Below are 19,700 nucleotides of genomic sequence, written 5' to 3'. Positions count from 1 at the left end.
CCCAAAAAAAAAAAAAGCCATTGAAAAAGAAAGAGACAAAAAGGTAAAAAAAAAAGTTCATTTCATATAATAAGTTAATAATAATGTGCAGCAACTCATTGACCAGCAGACGTGAACAACCACCACAAGAGTAAATAAATAAATAAAACATTAAAGACAATAATATAACATTTTAAATGTTAAGAATAAAATTAAAATATAATCAAAATCTTAAAAAACAAACCAGTATTTTATCCAAAATTTAAAAATGAACCATCACGAGTAAAATATATTAAGAATATTTTTTTAAAAAAATGGCATACAAGACAAACAAAAAAGAATATAATAAAGTAGCTCTTTTTGCTTTTACAAAGAACAAATGGTCATAAATCAAACAAAAGAATAATTGCTAACCTGAAAAAACTCGAAATTCTTATCATTAAGAAAGAAAAAAGTTTTGGAGAACTTTATTTTATAACTGGAAAATTTTACTTCACAATAGACTATCCTAATCACTACATAATATTTACATACAAAAAAAGATTATTTTAATAGACATTATATGAATTTATTTATTGATGATTTATGTTTAAACCACACAAAAACAAAATAATAATCCTATATTTTTTTCTTACATTGCATTTTATTTTTAATAGTTAGTTATCACTATTACTATTTTTTTAGGGGGTAAAAGAGGTAGGAAGAATATTATAAACTCTAGTCGTTAAATGTGATTCCATCTGTCTTCCAAAAACACTAGGAATCTTGTCACCCACATGAACATAAGAAAAAAAAGTTCCAAGAAAACAAAATATTTTGATGCCATACCCTTAAAATCAACTTCTATATATAGTCCTCACTAGCCTCTCTTAAACTTCTACTAAATACTAATATCTCTTGCACCCTTCACCCTCCCTCTCTTAGTCTCAGCCTAGCCACAATGAAAACAAAGGCCTCTGGGGAAGGCTCTTTGGCGAGTGAGTCCTCTATATCCCTAGGAGAGAAGCTCCACCAGGATTGCGAGTCGGTGGTGGCAGCCGCCGCGGATGTGGCCAAGCAAGGGAGGCGTCTCAGCTCGAGGAGGGGGAGTTGCCATGGAGAAGACCCTATTAGAACGTTAATGTTTTTGGGGTCTTGGACTCACACATGATTCATGAAAATATAATCCATCAAATTTAGTCCTTAGTCCGCTGAGTTGAAAAATACTTTGAGAAACCAAAAAAAAAAAATAAAAAAAACCTACAAAATTCATTTAAAATTTGTCACATACATGGAACATGGCAGCCATGCACAAGTTCTTCAGTTAAAACTTGCTAGTTGCTACCTTCATGTATACATGTAACTATGTAGTGCTATGTTACATTCGTATGTAATGATATTTAATAATTGTATATATAAAAATAAAATTAGATTACTTTAATCTATTACTATTTCATAAAATTTCATAAGCTTGTAAAAAAGTAAAACTCTTTTATTCTGACATTCTTTATTCGGAACCAAGTAACGGAAATTAAAATGATCAAAGGAGAGATTAAGGAATAATGTCCTGGTAAAATAGAGCTGTTAAGGATCCTAATCGTTAATTGACTTTGCGAATTATGAAGTCATGTATTTCACTAAGCTCATTCGAATCAAACTAATTAAAATAAAGAATAAACATTTATAAATGCTAATTCGCAATAAATTAAAATAAAAACAATAATAAAATTCACAAATTTTCAATGCTCATAACGGAAAAAAAAATTAAAGGAAAAAAAAATCCGACAAGAGGTGGTTACTGCCAAAGAGAAGTGAGAAGCGATAAGAGAGTAAGGCTCAGATTCACTTACAAGTCAGAGTCCGAATCAGCGTTGGTTCACCGATCAAATGGCCACCGTAATCGACGGCAAGGCGGTGGCACAAACTATCAGATCTGAGATCGCGGAGGAAGTGCGCGCCCTCTCTCAAAAGTACGGCAAGGTAATCAATCCCAATCCCGATCCCAATTCCAATCCCGATCTAACCTAGTGAAAATTGAGAATTAGAATGATGTAATGCGATTGTGTTGTTGCAGGTTCCGGGGTTGGCGGTGGTGATAGTAGGGAACAGGAAGGACTCGCAGAGTTACGTGCGAATGAAGAGAAAGGCGTGTGCTGAATTAGGGATTAAGTCTTTCGACATTGACCTTCCCGAACAAGTTTCCGAATCCGATTTGATTAAGCAAGTTCACCAGCTCAATGTTAACCCTGATGTTCACGGTATTAGATTTATATTACTTGTTACAATTCCAAGCTTTTATTTTTAGCTCAGTTTGTGGCAAAAAATGTATGCAATCAGGTATATTGGTTCAGCTTCCATTGCCAAAGCATATCAATGAAGAGACAGTTCTCAGTGAAATCAGCCTTGAGAAGGATGTGGATGGCTTCCATCCTCTCAACATTGGAAAGCTTGCAATGAAAGACAGAGATCCACTCTTCCTTCCTTGCACTCCCAAGGTAGTGTAACTGAAATTTAGTTTCATGCTTAGTTGTAATGTTGATTTTATCCTATGCTGGTTTGCAGTGGTGATGAACTCGGTGTCTCGGCCTATGGGATATAAAGAGATTGAAAAAATGTTGGATAGACATTAATTCATGTTCTGCTCTAGTTTTTGTTTCCTTAACTAATCTTGATGATCAAGAATGTATGAATACAAGTTTGCCTGTGAAATGCTATGTTAAAGTCATACTTCTTATTCATTTACACTTGCTACTTGTAAAAAGGCATGTATCGAACTCTTATCGCGAAGTGGTGTAAGTATAAAGGGAAAGAAAGCAGTGGTGGTTGGTAGAAGCAACATAGTTGGATTACCAGCTTCATTGCTGCTTTTGAAAGCAGATGCAACGGTTACTATTGTCCATTCTCGCACAACTCAACCGGAAAGTATCATACGCGAAGCTGATATTGTTATCGCCGCAGCAGGGCAGCCGATGATGGTAACTAACCAAACATTCTCTTTATTCTTAGTCATTGCAGGATGACATATTGGCCCCAGATACTTTTGTTGCTCAGTCAGAACCATGTTTCTCATGAATTAGTTACTGTTAATTTCAGTCTTTCTTCTTGATGTGGAGTTCACCATGATTCTTTGCATTTTCAGATCAAGGGAAGTTGGATCAAGCCTGGAGCTGCAGTGATCGATGTCGGCACAAATGCTGTCGATGACCCGACGAAGAAGTCTGGTTACAGGCTTGTTGGTGACGTAGATTTTGAGGAAGCATCTAAAGTAGCTGGTTGGATTACTCCTGTTCCTGGTGGTGTTGGTCCAATGACTGTCACAATGTTGCTGCATAATACTCTCGAGGGTGCCAAGCGCTGCTTTGAGAAGAAGCACTGATATTCCTCTTGATGTATAATTGAATAAAAAACAATAAGAAACAAGGTGTTCACTTTTAGTGGAAGTTCTTTGAGAATCAGTTATATTATCCACTATTTGATTTCCCTCCTTCTTAGGTGGATAGATGTACTATAGTATCAAACTGGAAGTTTCGGTTTTTAAACGAGTTTTGTTTTTTTTATCCTTTCTTTTTCTCCTGCACTTGGTTGTATTAGGGATATTCACACGGGGTTTCTGTTAGTGGAATTTCCTACTTAAGGTTGTTAACATCACAAGCATCGAACCCACAGTTTTTTTTTGTAAGTTAAAAAAGCTCCACAACAAGGTGGAACAAAAAAAAAAAGAAACAAAAACTCATAATGCAAAAAATAACAACCCTTAGCCATCTCAGGATTCACCACCAATCCATTATTCGTAACTTGTTAAACATCTGTAAATAATATCTATCACACTTGAACATTGATTTTTGAAGATTCTATCATTTTTTTCTAGTCAAATTTTTTTCTAGTCAAATTATTCGAATGACCACAAAAAACCAATCAACCACAGCTTTCGTTTTATAGTGTTGTTTGAGCCTATATATAATAGGTCATATCCTTCCAAGAGTGAACAACCATACTTCCAAGAACGAACAATCAAGCACACCATACCTTCTAGGTGAGCGCACAACCAATGAACAAGTTAAACAAAATTGAGGGACTTAAATAGGACGTTTAATAGGACGAAAACGTTAGGGACAAAAACGATACATAAAAATAAATTTTAATTTAATTTTATCTTTCAATAATATTAATTTTTTACTGTACATAATACTTAATTATTTTTAATTACATCTAAATAAATTACACTTAATCACATTACTTTTATTTAAAATAAATTTATTTTTTATAATTTTAAATAATTTTGATACATTAGAGACAAAAGGTATAATTTATATTTTATTGTATATATATTATTTTTTTTCTGTGAATTTATATACTAGTCATTCTACAAATATTTCATGATAACTAAAAATCTTTAAGAGTGAAATTATAAAAAAATAATTTATTTAAAATGAAAGTAATATGATTAAGTGTAATTTACTTAGATGTGATTAAAAAATAATTAAATACTATGTATAGTAAAAAATTGATATTATTGAGGAATAAAATTAAAATTTATTTCTATGTATCATTTTTGTCCCAACGTTTCTGTTCTATTTAAATCCCTAACGTTTTAAAATCGTCTTAATTTTGTCCCGCCGTCAATTCTGTTAACGGATTCCTAACGGTAGGACAACATTGAGTCAATTTTGAAACATTAGAGACTTAAATAGGACGATTGAAACGTTAGGGACAACTTTAAGACTTACCCCAAACATTAAGGACAAAACGATACTTTACTCACAGATTTAGACATAAAATACACATGTTATTATTTTAGCCAATAACACCTAATTTATACAGTCTTTCTCTTATATTCACCCTACCAACCAATACAAATTAAATAAACAATTTAATTTTTGGTTGGACGAATATAAACAATTTAATTTTTGGATGGACGAATTCTCTTCAAATAGTACTAGTGAATCTATAGCTTGTGCAAGCAAATGATCTTTGCAATATTTAATGTAACAAACCCAGTTGCAATACCCTAATGTAATGGTAATTGGCGTGCCATATTTGTGAATTGTGATGATGGAGTTTTATTAGGTGCGTTACTGATGAAGCGACGTCGTAGCAGTGAGAACAAAAGAGCACTGTAATTTGAAATCCTGAGCGTCGATTTCGAGAAATAGTAGTAAATACGGAGGGTGGAGATTATGAGTGATTTGGATAACAGAATAACAGAGAGGAAGGTAGAGATGAATTGAAAAGAAAGCAATGGCTGTAGTTGTAGTTGGAGTTGGTGTGCAGCAACAGTTTTTGTGTTCCTCTGAATCAAAGTGGAGCATTCCAACTACGCCATGCAATCCCCTTACCAGCTCCATCCTCATACGCCCATTCAAAAAGATTCAATTTTCAGTCATTTCATGCTCCTCTTCTTCTTCTTCTTCTTCTTCTTCTTCCGAAGCTGAAACTCAAACTGCTGAATCTTGCGTCAATTTGGGTCTTCAGCTCTTCTCCAAAGGAAGGGTATTTTATCGTGGACTTCCTCCTTAATCCCCTTCGTTGTTGATTTATTTATTTTTTTCCTCTGGTTCTCCAAGTATTTGGTCCCCAAAGTTCACTTCTTTTTCTTGGGACTCCTTAGGTTAAGGATGCTTTAGCCCAGTTTGAAACAGCGCTTACCTTGAATCCCAATCCTGTGGAGGCCCAAGCTGCTTTCTACAACAAAGCTTGCTGCCACGCATACAGGTTAATTGCTTGTGCATTCCATTTTGTGTTTTGTAGTAGTTCTTATAAATTCAGATTTAACTCACTGCATGAATTATTGAATTGTGAGGTAGTAAGGCATTAATCTACTATTCAATAGTTTTCACAGTTTCTGGCAACCGAACATGTTGGTATCTCTAAAGTGACTAATTTATCCAGTTCCTAGCACTTTCTGTTATATTTATTCAATGATATGGAAAAATTCAATTGATTTACATAGGGCCAGTGGTTAGGGTATAGTTCTATTCTATATTTATGATGCTGTCACTGTTGAAGTTGGGGAGATTAACTTTACTTTTAATGGTTGTTGTTTGGTTACAAAGAGGGGAAGGAAAGAAAGCTGCCGATAGTCTCCGTATTGCTTTGAGGGAATACAACCTAAAATTTGGTACAATTCTCAATGATCCAGACTTGGCCTCTTTTAGAGCTTTGCCTGAGTTCAAAGAACTACAAGAAGAGGTTTCTTAATTAGTTCTCAACAACTTTACAATGCCAGGTTGCAAAATTTTGAAAGGAATTTATGACCTTCACTCTTGTTGCCATGCAACCAGGCCAGGATAGGTGGGGAAGATATTGGCAACAGTTTCCGGAGAGATCTAAAACTTATTAGTGAAGTTCAGGCACCATTTCGTGGGGTTAGGAGGTTTTTTTATGTGGCATTCACAGCAGCTGCAGGAATATCATTGTTCTTCACTCTACCCAGGCTAATCCGTGCAATTCAAGGTGGTGATGGTGCTCCTGATCTACTGGAAACTGCAGGGAATGCTGCCATTAACATTGGAGGTGAATATAGAACTACTTAACTTTGTTAAAAATACTGAAAATAAATGTTCAATTTGGGATAGTTAAAATGTTAGTTCACGCTTTTGCAAGTCCTATTTTTTTAACTTACAAAAATTGTGACTGCATTGTGCAAGTGAATTTTACCTTCATTTAATGACTGAGCACCAGAATCAGCAATGTGCAGGCATTGTTGCTTTTGTGGCATTATTTTTTTGGGACAATAAAAAGGAGGAGGAGCAGATTGAACAAATATCTCGAGATGAGACACTATCAAGGCTGCCTTTGCGCTTAACAACTAATCGTGTAGTTGAACTTGTTCAGCTACGGGACACAGTTAGGCCGGTGAGTATCTATGTTCAATCTCACTTCAAAACACACACACACTTTATCTGTTTGATATTTTTCCCCTTCCTTTTAACATAAAGTCTATGCTTTAACTGAAGCTTGGGTTGTAGGTTATATTAGCTGGGAAAAAAGAAACAGTATCTTTGGCTTTGCAAAGAGCAGAACGATTTCGCACTGAGCTCGTTAGACGTGGTGTCCTGTTAGTTCCTGTCATATGGGGAGAAGGTAGGGAAACCAAAACAAAAACAAAAATTGAGAAGAAAGGTTTTGGTCGTCCACAAAAGGCTGCTGAAGCTCTTCCGTCCATTGGGGTAAGATTCACATCACCTTTGCCTTCACGGATCTTTCTCTTCATCTAAAAGTATTGTTTGATGGCAATAACCCATAAAGCTATGTTAGGAAGATTTTGATAAGCGAACACAGTCCATAGCTTCAAAATCAAAGTTGAAAGCAGAAATCAGGTTCAAGGCTGAAGTTGTATCGCAAGCAGAATGGGAACAGTAATATTCTCTTATCTTTACCAGCTTTTGTAATAAATTTTCTCCATTTATTTCGGGAGGAAAAAGAGTAGTTGCTAATAGGTGCATGATAACTTATGTAGGTGGATAAGAGATCAGCAGAAATCTGAAGGAGTTACTGTTGGCGAAGACGTGTACATAATAATGCGCTTAGATGGGAGGATTCGAAGATCGGGGAAAGTAAGTGCCATTTCAGAGAAAACTTCATTTGCTTTCCCTTACTTGATGATGTGATCTTTATTAACTTGCCAAATGTCAACAAAACTATGAGCATCATAATATGACTTTAGTCAAAAGCAGGTTTTACACAAGCATAAGATGCATGAGAGGAATCACATTTGTAAAATACTGTAAGAATCAGTCCATTGTTTTGGATTTGTTTCAATCTGTGATGGCTTATTTGAAAAGCTTGATGATCATTAAGAAATGGTTGTAATACTGGTTTCAATTCTTTTGTCATCTTAGTTGCAGCAATCACGAAATTTATCATTTGACTAGCTAGAAGAATTGCATTAAGGGTTATTATTATTTTTTATTTTTTCCCTGATTGAATATAACATATACTCCTTTTAATGCTATGCCACTATCAGTTACATACCAACAAATTTTCTACTGAATTTGCAGGGAATGCCTGACTGGCAGCAAATTGTGAAGGAGCTACCAGAAATGGAAGCATTTTTGAGCAAGCTGGAAAGATGAGAAATTTTACATGGCATACTTTTGTTACAGAATTTCTAGAGTGCAAGTATTTATTTATGTCTTACAGAAATATTTATGTGTACATCATTCCTTCACGATCATTACTGACAGTTGCAAAGTGTTACAACTGAGACTTATTATGAATGGAAAAATAAAAACTGTACCTTGGCAACAAACTTAATTGTACTTAACCCAAGTCTATTTTTGTGCTACATAAATTCTTGGTTATAATCATCACCTAGCAGTTTGGTCTATATATAGATCCATAATCAAAGGTTAATGGGTGCATAATCATCCATTATGCAATGGATATGGCCCATGGGAATGGGATGAATAATGTGTAAGCCAGTACAATATTCTATTTATCATGCTTATCAATAATGCAACTCTGGCCATTTTTTTTCTTTTTCTTTTACTATTTTTTTCACTTTTCTTATTTGAGATAAGACTATATAATGGCAACGATTTCTTAAGAAGGTTTATAATTTTCCCAGTCCAACTGTTAACTGTTAATAGTTTTAGTATTAAGCTAATCACATTCTAGAACTGATAATGGTGGCCACTGGCCAGTTTTTGCATGTTAAAAAATTATTTAAGCAAGTAGACACATCATTAACCATTGAATCAAATATTCTTTGGTCACACTTGTGTATGATTAATCCTTTTAATTGTTTACTTATAATTTCGTGAGTACATTGAAGCCATAAGTGCAGTATGAATGAAGGAACTTGACTTCCACTCTCCAGGATCAGTTTCTCATTGATACTTATCCAACCGAATTTTGCGGTTAAAAGATTTGTGGTCGCCTCACGTGGCAAATCTGATTTCAAAGCCAACATTCATTTTGTTTGAATTAGAATTCTGCGTGATTCACACACAGGCCGAATACATTATTAGCGTTTAAGTAGTTAATGGTTTGAATTGAGAGCAAGAAAATGAAGTTAATGCTTTGAATGTAAACCCCGTATCATCCATTCTCCCTAACTCATTATTTATATCGTTTTCTTGGTAGGTTTTGAAGGCTATCCATTTTATCGTCTACCCAACTTTCTTCACTGCAATTGGAACACATTTGAACTTGAACATTACAACACCTTGTAAGCTATGATACTGATAGGTTCTTGTTTTTCTTTTAGGTGGTTGTTGTCTGTTGAAATTTTGTGTATCTCCTAATCCGGCAAGTTAAGAACTAATCCGCTATGAATCAGAACTCCATTCAAGGGTCCGCGCCGACCAATGAATTGCTGCATACACAAGACGTAATTCGAATCTCAAATACTTGTTTAAACGGACGAGTAAGCTGGCCACTTGAATTCATGCCGATTTTGTTACCATATTATTATTAGTAACTCTTAAGGTTGAGAAAATAAACCAAAGAATTAGATATATATTTTTTAAATCCATTAATATATATATAATTGTCCATGTTTATCAAATTGAAATGCTTATTAAACAAGTTAAGTTCCCACTCACACTCTCCAAGTAAGAAACTTGTATAAAATGGAAACAATGTAGAAAGTTGAGAGAAGAATAATAGCACCATATTTGTAACTCTTAAGCATAAGCAATGGCAAGTGCCTTTGTCCTCCTAACCTTGTTTATGTTCACGGTAGTGATGTCCATGTCTCTGCCTAAGGCAACCGCCGTAGGCGACCATCGCCTAAGGTTGGTGGCAATGAGAGCAAGAAGTTGCCAAGGCTCCATAGAAGAGTGCATGGAAGAGGGTGAGTTGGTGGGGATGGAGTTTTCATCATCGCACAGGCGCATTCTAGCAACGTCGCAGTACATAAGCTATCAAGCGCTGCAGCGGAACACGGTACCATGCTCTCAAAGAGGTGCTTCCTACTACAACTGCAAGCCAGGTGCAGAGGCTAATCCTTATACCCGTGGTTGCGCCACCATCACTCGTTGCCGCAATAGTTAGCACCAATTTCTTGCATCTTCTTATGGACTCACCATCAAGTTTCTTATGTTATTCCTATATGTACTTATCATTATCAGGCTTGTTCTGTTTTAATATGTTTGTGCTTTTTCATTTGATAAAATTTCCACCGGAGATTTCCATGGAAACATGAATGATATATCTACATATAATATTTTTGCTTTCCTGATTTAACAATTTTATATAATGAGTTTACTAGTAAAAATTTATATTGTTTTAAATGCAGAATTGCAAATCTCAAAATCTATATTTATTTATGCATGTACATGCATCTAAGCAAGCATAGGGAAGTGCAAGTCAAAAATAGTCAAATGAAATGAGTTAAAGAGTAGTACTTAACACTTATTTTTGTTACCTCTGTCAATGATCTTAGTTTCCTCGCTGCTTCTTCAAAGCCCACGTGCGGATAATACTATTTTTCACACACGTATCTAACTCAACTCTTCTATCATTGCTTGCTGTTCGGAAGAAAATAAGACAAACAGAAAAAGGTGTTGAAATTAATCACTAGTAACAGATTTATTTGGGTTAAAACCACTTTCCATGCTACTAATATTTTTCAATGATTCCGTTGGAATGCGAGTCTAAAGCCTCTGCTGATAACTTGATATACATATGGGATTATGTGCCAATTGAAAAGTGAACAAGTTCGAGGGTGTTCATGGATCGTATCCGCAAATCTGTGATAGATATCCGCATCCGATCCGCAGTCTGATCGTATCGGATTGCGGATATCAGCTCTACATCCGCGGATTCGCACAATAATAATTAAAATATATATATATATATGTTTTAGGAATAAATAGGTTTAAAAGTGTAAAAGAAATATTTTTATTGAATTTCTTTTACTTAGAAATATGATTAAACAGAGAATGTTCAATTATGCGGATATACCCGATATCCGATCCGATCCGCAAAGACACTTAAAAAATGCGGATATCATATCCGATCTGATGAGAATTGTGCGGATTGGATTGAATTTTCGACCGTATCCGATCCGATCTGCGTACACCGTGAGATTAAGTAGATGTGAAATTGGATAGCGCACCAAGATTCATTCTTCTTTCCCAGGAAACATATGGGAGATGCTATGGTTCCTAATATTATATTAAGGTCCAAGATTCCCCAACATGGATAATGGATTGCTCCCCAAAGTTTAGACTTTAGATAACCACAATATTACATTACAGACACAGTACAGTACAGTGAAATCGAATACAAAATCTACTCTCATTTGTATATTTAAGGATGGATTTGTCATTATTACAATGAAAAACAAATAATAGAGAATATTATAATTAAAAAAGTGAACATTCCATCTCTAATTTATTTCATCTTCCACTCCATTCCATTCCATTCATTTCTGATTCTATTGTAACCCATTTTGCCAATGAAAACAAGGTTTGATTAAATCTGAAAACTGATACGTAGAAATTATGCAGAGCAGGTGCGAAGGATAGCAAAGTAATCACAATATTCGCAATGTAAATCAATAGCTAATAATATCCTCATCAAATAACACATGATCATATCCCATGTCGAAATGGCAAACAATTAGTCATCAGTACTCTTTTTTTTTAATAAAAGAACAGTACGATATTTTGTTTAACTACAAAGGAGAAAGTGCACTCATAGGTACATAGCAAATATATGAATTCTGAACCACTGATAAACACAGAACCAACAGTACTAAAATCCTGATGTATACGACACAAGAATATAAGGCAGTTGAAACACGAAAATGACACTTAAGCTGAACCCTCCTCTTTGGAATCTTCTGGTTTGGTACCTCCTGCAGGCGAGTTCTCCACTCCCATCTCTGCCCTTAGGTCATTGATGCTTTGCTCCAACTCATTTATACGGTTTCCCATCTCATCAAGTGCAATGAAGTCAAGGAAATCAACTATTTCAGCAACTCAATTTGAATAAATCAACAATACCCATGTAAGAATTGGCATCAGTTTCCACCTGTGCCAACATGACACTGCAGATACAGAAGTACAAAACCTTACAATGCATTGGGGAACAATTTGCAAATGCACAACCACGGTAAGGATGTATTTTCTTTGGGTTATGCTTCGTGTACACCAAAAATCAGCCACCAGTATAAAATATATGCTAGAATATAAATAAATATTGAAAATAAATTAAACCACACAGCTGGCTGATTTTAGTGGTTGATTTTGGTGTACAAATAGCATTTTCCATTTTCTTTAAAGGGAAAATGACCCCTAAGATTTAACTATGCATGGAAATAATTAATTATTCATTCAGCTATGCATGCGCAGTTGCACACCAACATGTCTGTTTTTTCTAACCTATTCTATAACATGGGTGTTTGCAGACTTGATGCTGAGATGCAAATAATAACTCAAGTTTTCAAAGCACAAAAAATTCAATTATTTAAACACACAAGAACCAAATTTAAAAGGATATTCTTTGTGACGATGGAGTCAGACATTGTCTGGAATCTATTTTGCTGCAAACAAAATTCTTATTAGCAAAAGTGAAATATATTGAAATTCAGCAAATCAGCAATGCAGCTCTTATATACATCTCACCATCTGCTGAAGAAGATTTTGCACCTGGAAAAGGATAGAAGGAATGACATTGGTCAAAACTGATTACATTCAAGAGAATGACAGCAGCAATTTAACTCATTAAACTATAATCCCATTCCAAACGTTACAATCTAGGACAATACTCTACACGTTTCCACTCTCATAATGGAACATGGCACACCAACCATTACCAGCATAGGTAAATGTAAGTAGCAGAAGGCAGTAATGAAAACCAAATATTAAAAATAAGTAGCTCAAGATGTAAAATAGTAAGCTAAAATGTTCTCAAATGCTATTATAATGCAAAGCAAATTTGTATATTCCCACTCTCATCATGAACATTGGGATGCAGAGGATAACTCATAATCAACAATCAGTAAATAATTTATTAAAATGTGAGAACATGCAATAGATGAGCAAAGCCATTAATTCTTCTTGATAGAGAAAAAGCTTAACAACTTACAAAAACTGTCATATCAGCAGTGCTTTGCTTTGGGTCTTCCGAATCTTGTCCGTCCTGCAATTACAAAACGTCACAAAGCCAATCGAAACAGAACGAAGGCAACAATGCAAATTCTAGGTATTGAAAACCTTAAAACATGAAATGAATCTAAAATAGGTAGCATCAACGGGAACACAATCAAAGAGGATTCTCAATCATGCGACGTCCAATTTGGGGGGTAAATCTGTGGTTCGGTAAACGTAGGAAAAGGATTCTGAATCGAAGAGGCATAATTAAGAGGCACATTGATGAGCGCTTTAGGGAATCGAGTTTCAGAAACCCTAATAGGGTCGAAATTTGAAATTAAGATCCGCAAATGAGAAAGGATGATGAAAATGAAAGGAAAAGAAGAAGAGAGAGAGAGACTAACCATGATGATGATGAACGCAGCAGATCCACCTACAAAACGGCGACTCTTTCTTTTCCAATATTTTTGAAACCGAAAAAAAATTGCGATTGCAATCCCCTCTCTCACGAACTCACTCCTCTGTATTTTTAGTCCCGTTGGGTTCGATGTGTTCCTCTGCAATTACAATATTGACCTTTCATTGGTTTGGCTTCTTTTCTTTACGTGTAAATTAACTGAAAATACTCTTATAATAATAATAATAATAATAATAATAATAATAATAATAATATAGAGTTAGAGATCAAACTATTTATGAAAAAAATGATAAATAAAATAAAAACTGTGCTGCATGATCTTTCAAATTTTCAAATGAAGTATCGATGGGTATTCTCGTCATTTGACATAGGCAAAATTGAAGAGCATTGAGCGGCATTCCGTTCAATTTTATTCTTTTATTTATTTTTTCATATTCAAATTTGAATAGCTCATGTCATGGCAGTGCTGACTGCTGTTGGTTAATGGTTAATTATGACATTTTTCAATTTTTGCACTTCATTTTTTTGTGGTTACAAAAAAATACACTTCTTTTTTAAGGTTTATTATGTCACATGGTTGCATGGTCGATCAATATAATCAGGGAAAGAAACAAACACATTAGAATATTAGATAGAAGAAAATAAGATTGTCCCTTACGATGCAGTTGCACTTCTACCATACAAGTATATTTATAATTTTTTTTATTATTTCTAAAACTTAAAGCTAAAATAATTTACTGAAAGCACATTACTATTAAGTATTATACTATTATCAACTAATATCAGATTTGTTATTGTATATATTTAATAAATGAAACAAACGGGTTAACAAGTGCTATTAATCCAGTAGCTAAGATACTACTCTTTATTTTTGGGTTATGAATGGCAACACTCCTTTTAAGACATGCAAGTATGCAACACAAACCATCACTAAATAATAAATATCCCTGCAAAACTTCACAGTAAGTTACAAGGTAAAGAAAACATAAAGCAGAAAACTTGTCAAAATGTGACAGTCAAGATCTAAAGCGATTGCCATTCCTATGTTGCCTGAAGATACAACACAAAAATTTACATCAAAGGGGAAACTCATTTATCCAATTCATCCGTTGAAGAACCTTTGAACTATTTGTGTTTGCGAGAGGAAGGTTTATCTTGTGCATAAGGATACTCCGGTGGAGCAGACCACAAACCCCACAGAATAACTAAGTGAAGGCACAAAAGCAGAGCTGAAGAGAGATTATTCGAAGGGAAGATATTCCAGCAGACCTCCACTCCGACGAATAAAATCAAGCTGATCGATAATACAGATATATGGATCTTTAATGGAAAGAGAAAAAGCCATGAAAATTGAAAGTAAAGCAAGGAACGTGGATTAACCTACCGCAGCAAGGTTGGGTATTGTGTTCTCCACAACAAGTACGGTAAGCTATAGAAGTACCTGTACAATAGCCAAATTACAAGATTTAGTCCCATTGCACTTGTTACTTTCTTAAAATGTAACAGAATAAGTAGCTGGCAATAGAGTTGGTTTACACAACTGCACAGAAGCATAGTTAAACCAAGAAACTTATTCATCTAAGGATAGTAATAGCAATAATTACAAATCCCAGCAGACTTACCACGAATAGAACTGATAATGCAATGACCGAGCACATACAATGCCAATGAAATTCCCAACAAACATAGTTGTCACAATATCTGATTAAAAGGCAAGATTCAGTATAACTTGTCACAAAAAGTGGAAGTACTATTATCCACTTAAATCCTGAATGAAAATGTTTACTCACGTTCTTTAGTGAGGATCTTGATGCTTGATGAACTACTCTTGCCAAACTTTGGAGAAGCAGAGGAAAAGAAAAGTGCAAACCTCAGCTTCATAGAGACAATTCTGGAATGCAGAAAGTTGAGAAGCCCTCCTTCATGTCTGTGGGCAATTAAATAAGTAAACATAAAAAATCCAGCTGCACAATATCTCAATCAAGCGTACAGCAGAATCCTACATATCACTATCATGACAAAAACGTTCATAATGCAAGTCAATGGATGGTCATTATTAAATCGTTATCATGTTCAAGCTATCTGATGCATCAAGACTTCTGGTCAATCGTATTAATTTGATTATAATAATTAAGAAAACTTTTGCAACAATCCTTTCGGGATAGAATTTAAGGACAAATAAATAAATAAACATTTTTACCTACTTGCACCATCTATAATGCGCAAACAAAGCAAGTAATATGAGGTGAGCAGCCAACAAAAAGATTGCAAATCCCTTGGACACAAATACTGGTTCAGGGATGAATTTGAAGTTGACAGACCTGATGACATATAAGTAAATAATATTAATATATCAGAACACATAATAGAAACTATTAAAAAGATTAGAGAGAGAGGGGGGGAGAGGGGGGAGGGATACATCAAAATACAAACTAAGAGCACAAGTACCAGAAATGGATGAAGACACGGCCAAGATTGAAGGCACTTGATATGTATGCAACTGGGTGTGAAACTAGGAAAGGAAGCCCCAATAATATCTGTAGGAGTATTTTACCGTAGAGTAGTTAATCAATGACAGCAAACCTGGCCAGTGCTTACTCTTGAGAAAAAATTGTTCTTGAAGCCTAATATGACCAACTCACCTAACAATGTGGAAAGAATATTTAAGAAATACACCAAGAATTGATCATCACGATATTTGATCGCATTGTAAAGCATTTTGAATAAAGTAACAAGAATATCATGAAAAAGGGTTAACATTTAACAACTGTTTTCAAGGAAAAAGGTATGGACCTGAACCAGTGCTGCACCAGCTAATGCCCAAAACACCCCGATGATATCCATAGACTGCAAATATTTGGAGTAAAGGAGATTATATGAGCGCATTTGGGACAATTTCAAGCAGATAATAAATACAACATGCTCAACTGTCAATATTATCTGTACCTTTAGCATGAGGAGTAGTAAAGGCGGAGCATAGAGAAGCACATTCATCTTTACCGAAACAGCAACACTAACAAATAATTAGATAAGTCTTGTAAACACTTTGACCTTATAGAAAGATGATTTTAGAGAGAGAGCACAATTACCTGAACACAATCAAACCTAGATTCCACCTTCTGTGCATGAGTAAGAGTAAAGCAGCATGAAGAAACATCATGGCCACACAATCATTGAAGAGACGAAGCACGAAGATAGAATGCACTCTTTTAGATAGAGAAAGTAAACAAAGGGCCCACCATGGAAGCTGTCAAAGAATTTCAAAACAGTGTGAATTAAGACCAATAACAAATCAGAAAGTAAGGGTTGGAGAAAGATCAGAAATTAAGATCCTTTAGGGCTCCAAAATGTATTTCTTGTTTCTTTGTGGTACGTATGACTTATACAATTAGTTGAATGAAGGCCGTGTGAAAAAGAGTATGAAGAAGCACATCCGAACAGGCATAATGGAGGTTCCCTTACCACATCAGTCTTCACATAGATTAAGAGAATGATTGCCAGATTAATGATATACAAGATTCCAAACAAAATCTGCAGTAACAGAAAGAGAAACAAGCAATAAGCCACAATATCAAGTATTATTACTCCCATGAATTCACCAGTCATTGAACCACACTGAGTACTCTTCAATTGTGAATATTTTCAATAAAACATCACACCACATGACTAGTATATTAGTATTATAAATAGAGTGCTGCACCAGCAAAGGCAATTCCAAATTTCAACTAAATATAAGTTACAATAATCCTTGAAATGAAATGAATGAATGAATGAGAAAGATAGTGACCTGAGCAGGGTAAACTTCTCCAGCAGTAAGATACTGAAATGCAGAATAAATGTAAAGGAAGCCAGCAGGGTAAACAAGAGGGCCAGTGTCACCTTTCAGGTTTCCGTAATCTCTCTCCCCTTTCAGAAACCCAGTCACCTGTGACATATAAGCATCCCAATCTATCTTCGTATCTGAAATAATCAAAATTCAACAACAAAGATCAAATCAGGAACCGTTTCATCATATTGTTTTGAATTCTGGTTTTGGTTCAAACTTACAGGGGACGAATGCGATTATGAGAGCGACGAGGACGGCATCGGCGAAGAGAAGAGAAGCTGCGAAGGGTATTTTGGGGTTTTGGAGAAAAGTGATGGGTTTTGATCTGTTTCTGGGCGGTGGTGCGGAGCGCGTCACCGATTGAACAGCCATGGTTTCTGTGCTCTTCAGTTTTCTTCCTCCTCCTATTTCCATTTTCCACCACTCCGTCTCCGATCATTAACAAACGGAAACGCTTTCGGACTTTCTGTCATCGTTTTTTTTTTCTTTTACTTTTTGGTCAACAAAATAATCTGGGTTGAAGCTTGAAAGGCCCACCTTCACTATAACTCTCACTTTGGTCTTAACTCTTGAGTCTTAACTATTGCAAAGGCCCGGTGCAGTGGTGCACCTTAACAGAAACAAATTTTATTGCATACCAAAAAAAACTTATTAAGATGAATATTATAACTTCATAATTTATTACTTTTTTTATCCTTAGTCATAAATATTTAAAATTAAAAATATGTTATTAAATTTGTAGATTAAAAAAAAAATTTTCGCTAGCGAGTCAATAAAGTATTTGTACAATATGCATAATAGACTATTTATTTAGCTCAATATGAGTTAAAAAATGAACATCTAGGATAAAATGCTACTAATTTCTCAAACACAATACACTCATACTGTCCAGAATAACTATCCGGGTACCAGGATCTGTTATCCGAATCGAACATTCTAAATCCTATTGTATAAATTGTACAGATACTCTATTGGCTCTTTATACTTCCGCTTAAAGAAAATTAGATTAATAACAAAAATATGATAAAAATAATAAATTACGATAACTTTTTAATATTTTTTTATTATCTGACAAAAAAATTATTATAATCAATTTAATTTTAGATTAATACGACGGATGGCGTTTGGCGGCCCAAGTGTATGATGGAGGAGAACTCCGGAAAGGTCCGCAACTCGGGAGGCTCCGTCCGACTTGTGCTCGCGCGTGAATGGGGGGTGGTACCTGCAAAGACACTCCGATGCCTAAGTTAGCAAGAGTGTGAGCAGGTCTTAGAGAGTATTGGACTTAGAGATACCTGAGGGAGTGTCAGTGTATTTATAGAGATGAGCCAATAACTACCGTTGGTGTAGTGCCGTATCTTTAGGGTGGTAACCGTCCCTATTATCTTGGGGAGGTTAAGATATGGCTTTATGAGGCGGTTAGAGAGATTTTAGGGACGGTTACTCATTTGAATGAGTGTTGATCTGCCAGCTAATCTCACATCCGACCTCTTCAGACCAAGTCGTGAGTGGCACCGACTTCTTATGTGAAAGGCGGCGCTTAGCTAGGCTTTAATCCTTTGGATCAGGCCTTTTAATTGGACCTGGACCTTTGCCTTGAACCAGGATATGAACACCTTTTATGGTAGATAATTTTCTAAAGAAGATACTGCATTCTTTATTTTACTTAGAACTTTGCTGAAAATTTTTTAATCGCCTGATAATAATCATAAGATAAAATCTTTTAAAACCGACACTCTAAAGTCTGAACAAAGTACTAGTTTAAACAATTAATTAGTTTGGCAATTAAACACAATAATCGTATTTTTTAAGTAAAAGATATTCTACCAACCCATAAAATAAAAAAATATTCTGTACGAATCCCTACATGGAATATTGTCAACTACAGATACACAAGACAGAAACAAAATCCTGGCGCTTTACACATAAATTAAAAATAGGTTTTGCTAAGCATTGGTCAAGGTTTCTATTTTCTATTGAATTGACTATAGTATCATTATATTAAAAAAAGTAAAAGAGAACTACGATCAGAATAATAACACAGTCATTCAAAATAAAAACCATCTACTTTAATTCTTGTCTTCTATTTTTATAACACAATATAATTTTTGTGGATATTTTTTCATTAACTCTAAATAAAACATACTAAATTTATTTATTTCTATTTTTTAAATAATAGCTTTTTAAATTTTTATTTATTATATTAATATTTTTTAATAAATTATTAAATATATAGTATAATAAATATAAATTAATTAATAAATTATTTAAATTTAAAATCATTTATTATAAAATTAAATAGATAATTCTCAAGTATAATTAGTTTTCTGTTTATTTCTTAACCTGATACATCATGTCAGTATTTTCATTTTAAAACTAATAAAAAACATCCACATAAATTATATTGTACCACGAAAATAAAAAATAAAAAATAAAATGAATAATTTTTATC

The 19,700-nt window shown here is 34.5% G+C and overlaps 5 protein-coding genes across 6 annotated transcripts; 3 read left to right on the top strand and 2 right to left on the bottom strand.

Annotated features, from left to right (window-relative positions):
* The first annotated feature begins 1,715 nt into the window (after positions 1 to 1,715).
* On the top strand, positions 1,716 to 3,515 carry LOC107492494 (bifunctional protein FolD 2). The gene is made up of 5 exons (XM_016113526.3): positions 1,716 to 1,938; positions 2,033 to 2,216; positions 2,296 to 2,453; positions 2,721 to 2,933; positions 3,098 to 3,515. The coding sequence occupies exons 1-5, from the start codon at positions 1,846 to 1,848 to the stop codon at positions 3,332 to 3,334; spliced, it is 885 nt and encodes a 294-aa protein (XP_015969012.1). The 5' UTR covers positions 1,716 to 1,845; the 3' UTR covers positions 3,335 to 3,515.
* Positions 3,516 to 5,058: 1,543 nt separating this feature from the next.
* Positions 5,059 to 8,209, top strand: LOC107492493 (protein LOW PSII ACCUMULATION 1, chloroplastic). Of its 2 annotated transcripts, XM_016113524.3 has the most exons (9): positions 5,072 to 5,448; positions 5,567 to 5,670; positions 6,012 to 6,147; positions 6,240 to 6,471; positions 6,656 to 6,813; positions 6,927 to 7,127; positions 7,216 to 7,316; positions 7,418 to 7,514; positions 7,959 to 8,209. In XM_016113524.3, exons 1-9 carry the CDS (start codon positions 5,197 to 5,199, stop codon positions 8,031 to 8,033), a joined length of 1,356 nt encoding a protein of 451 aa, XP_015969010.1. In that variant the 5' UTR covers positions 5,072 to 5,196; the 3' UTR covers positions 8,034 to 8,209. The 2 variants fall into 2 exon arrangements, 1 of the variants encoding a protein (XP_015969010.1); XR_001592773.3 differs by lacking the exon at positions 7,959 to 8,209 and having other exon boundaries at positions 5,059 to 5,448; positions 7,220 to 7,316; positions 7,418 to 7,513.
* A 1,336-nt stretch (positions 8,210 to 9,545) lies between these two features.
* Positions 9,546 to 10,129, top strand: LOC107492495 (rapid alkalinization factor). The gene has a single exon (XM_016113527.3). The coding sequence runs from the start codon at positions 9,601 to 9,603 to the stop codon at positions 9,955 to 9,957; it is 357 nt and encodes a 118-aa protein (XP_015969013.1). The 5' UTR covers positions 9,546 to 9,600; the 3' UTR covers positions 9,958 to 10,129.
* Positions 10,130 to 11,462: 1,333 nt separating this feature from the next.
* Positions 11,463 to 13,567, bottom strand: LOC107492496 (heat shock factor-binding protein). Its single transcript, XM_016113528.3, has 5 exons — positions 13,409 to 13,567; positions 13,000 to 13,053; positions 12,537 to 12,560; positions 12,412 to 12,454; positions 11,463 to 11,854 (listed from the first exon to the last, which is right to left on the bottom strand). Exons 1-5 carry the CDS (start codon positions 13,409 to 13,411, stop codon positions 11,724 to 11,726), a joined length of 255 nt encoding a protein of 84 aa, XP_015969014.1. The 5' UTR covers positions 13,412 to 13,567; the 3' UTR covers positions 11,463 to 11,723.
* A 768-nt stretch (positions 13,568 to 14,335) lies between these two features.
* On the bottom strand, positions 14,336 to 17,774 carry LOC107492492 (dol-P-Man:Man(5)GlcNAc(2)-PP-Dol alpha-1,3-mannosyltransferase). Its single transcript, XM_016113522.3, has 12 exons — positions 17,470 to 17,774; positions 17,210 to 17,382; positions 16,885 to 16,953; positions 16,512 to 16,669; positions 16,369 to 16,435; positions 16,216 to 16,269; positions 15,871 to 15,959; positions 15,627 to 15,743; positions 15,213 to 15,349; positions 15,045 to 15,123; positions 14,807 to 14,863; positions 14,336 to 14,716 (listed from the first exon to the last, which is right to left on the bottom strand). The coding sequence occupies exons 1-12, from the start codon at positions 17,660 to 17,662 to the stop codon at positions 14,548 to 14,550; spliced, it is 1,362 nt and encodes a 453-aa protein (XP_015969008.1). The 5' UTR covers positions 17,663 to 17,774; the 3' UTR covers positions 14,336 to 14,547.
* Between the last annotated feature and the right edge of the window lie 1,926 nt (positions 17,775 to 19,700).

This window comes from Arachis duranensis, chromosome 6 (genome assembly GCF_000817695.3).
Source record: "Arachis duranensis cultivar V14167 chromosome 6, aradu.V14167.gnm2.J7QH, whole genome shotgun sequence".
Classification (NCBI taxonomy): domain Eukaryota; kingdom Viridiplantae; phylum Streptophyta; class Magnoliopsida; order Fabales; family Fabaceae; genus Arachis; species Arachis duranensis.
Note: the sequence above shows the minus strand (reverse complement) of the source record. Positions and strands in the feature narration are given on the sequence as shown.

Coding starts and splice junctions, on each gene's coding strand:
- LOC107492496 (XM_016113528.3), bottom strand. Junction 12,561..12,999: donor CTGCTGATATGACAGTTTTT/GTAAGTTGTTAA, acceptor ATCCTTTTCCAG/GTGCAAAATCTTCTTCAGCA. Junction 12,455..12,536: donor AAAATCTTCTTCAGCAGATG/GTGAGATGTATA, acceptor TTTTGTTTGCAG/CAAAATAGATTCCAGACAAT.
- LOC107492493 (XM_016113524.3), top strand. CDS start 5,197: ATGGCTGTAGTTGTAGTTGGAGTTGGTGTGCAGCAACAGTTTTTGTGT. Junction 5,449..5,566: donor AGCTCTTCTCCAAAGGAAGG/GTATTTTATCGT, acceptor GGGACTCCTTAG/GTTAAGGATGCTTTAGCCCA. Junction 5,671..6,011: donor GCTTGCTGCCACGCATACAG/GTTAATTGCTTG, acceptor TTGGTTACAAAG/AGGGGAAGGAAAGAAAGCTG.
- LOC107492495 (XM_016113527.3), top strand. CDS start 9,601: ATGGCAAGTGCCTTTGTCCTCCTAACCTTGTTTATGTTCACGGTAGTG.
- LOC107492492 (XM_016113522.3), bottom strand. CDS start 17,662: ATGGAAATAGGAGGAGGAAGAAAACTGAAGAGCACAGAAACCATGGCT. Junction 16,270..16,368: donor TACTACTCCTCATGCTAAAG/GTACAGATAATA, acceptor AAATATTTGCAG/TCTATGGATATCATCGGGGT. Junction 15,124..15,212: donor CAAGATCCTCACTAAAGAAC/GTGAGTAAACAT, acceptor CCTTTTAATCAG/ATATTGTGACAACTATGTTT.
- LOC107492494 (XM_016113526.3), top strand. CDS start 1,846: ATGGCCACCGTAATCGACGGCAAGGCGGTGGCACAAACTATCAGATCT. Junction 1,939..2,032: donor TCTCTCAAAAGTACGGCAAG/GTAATCAATCCC, acceptor GTGTTGTTGCAG/GTTCCGGGGTTGGCGGTGGT. Junction 2,934..3,097: donor CAGCAGGGCAGCCGATGATG/GTAACTAACCAA, acceptor TTGCATTTTCAG/ATCAAGGGAAGTTGGATCAA.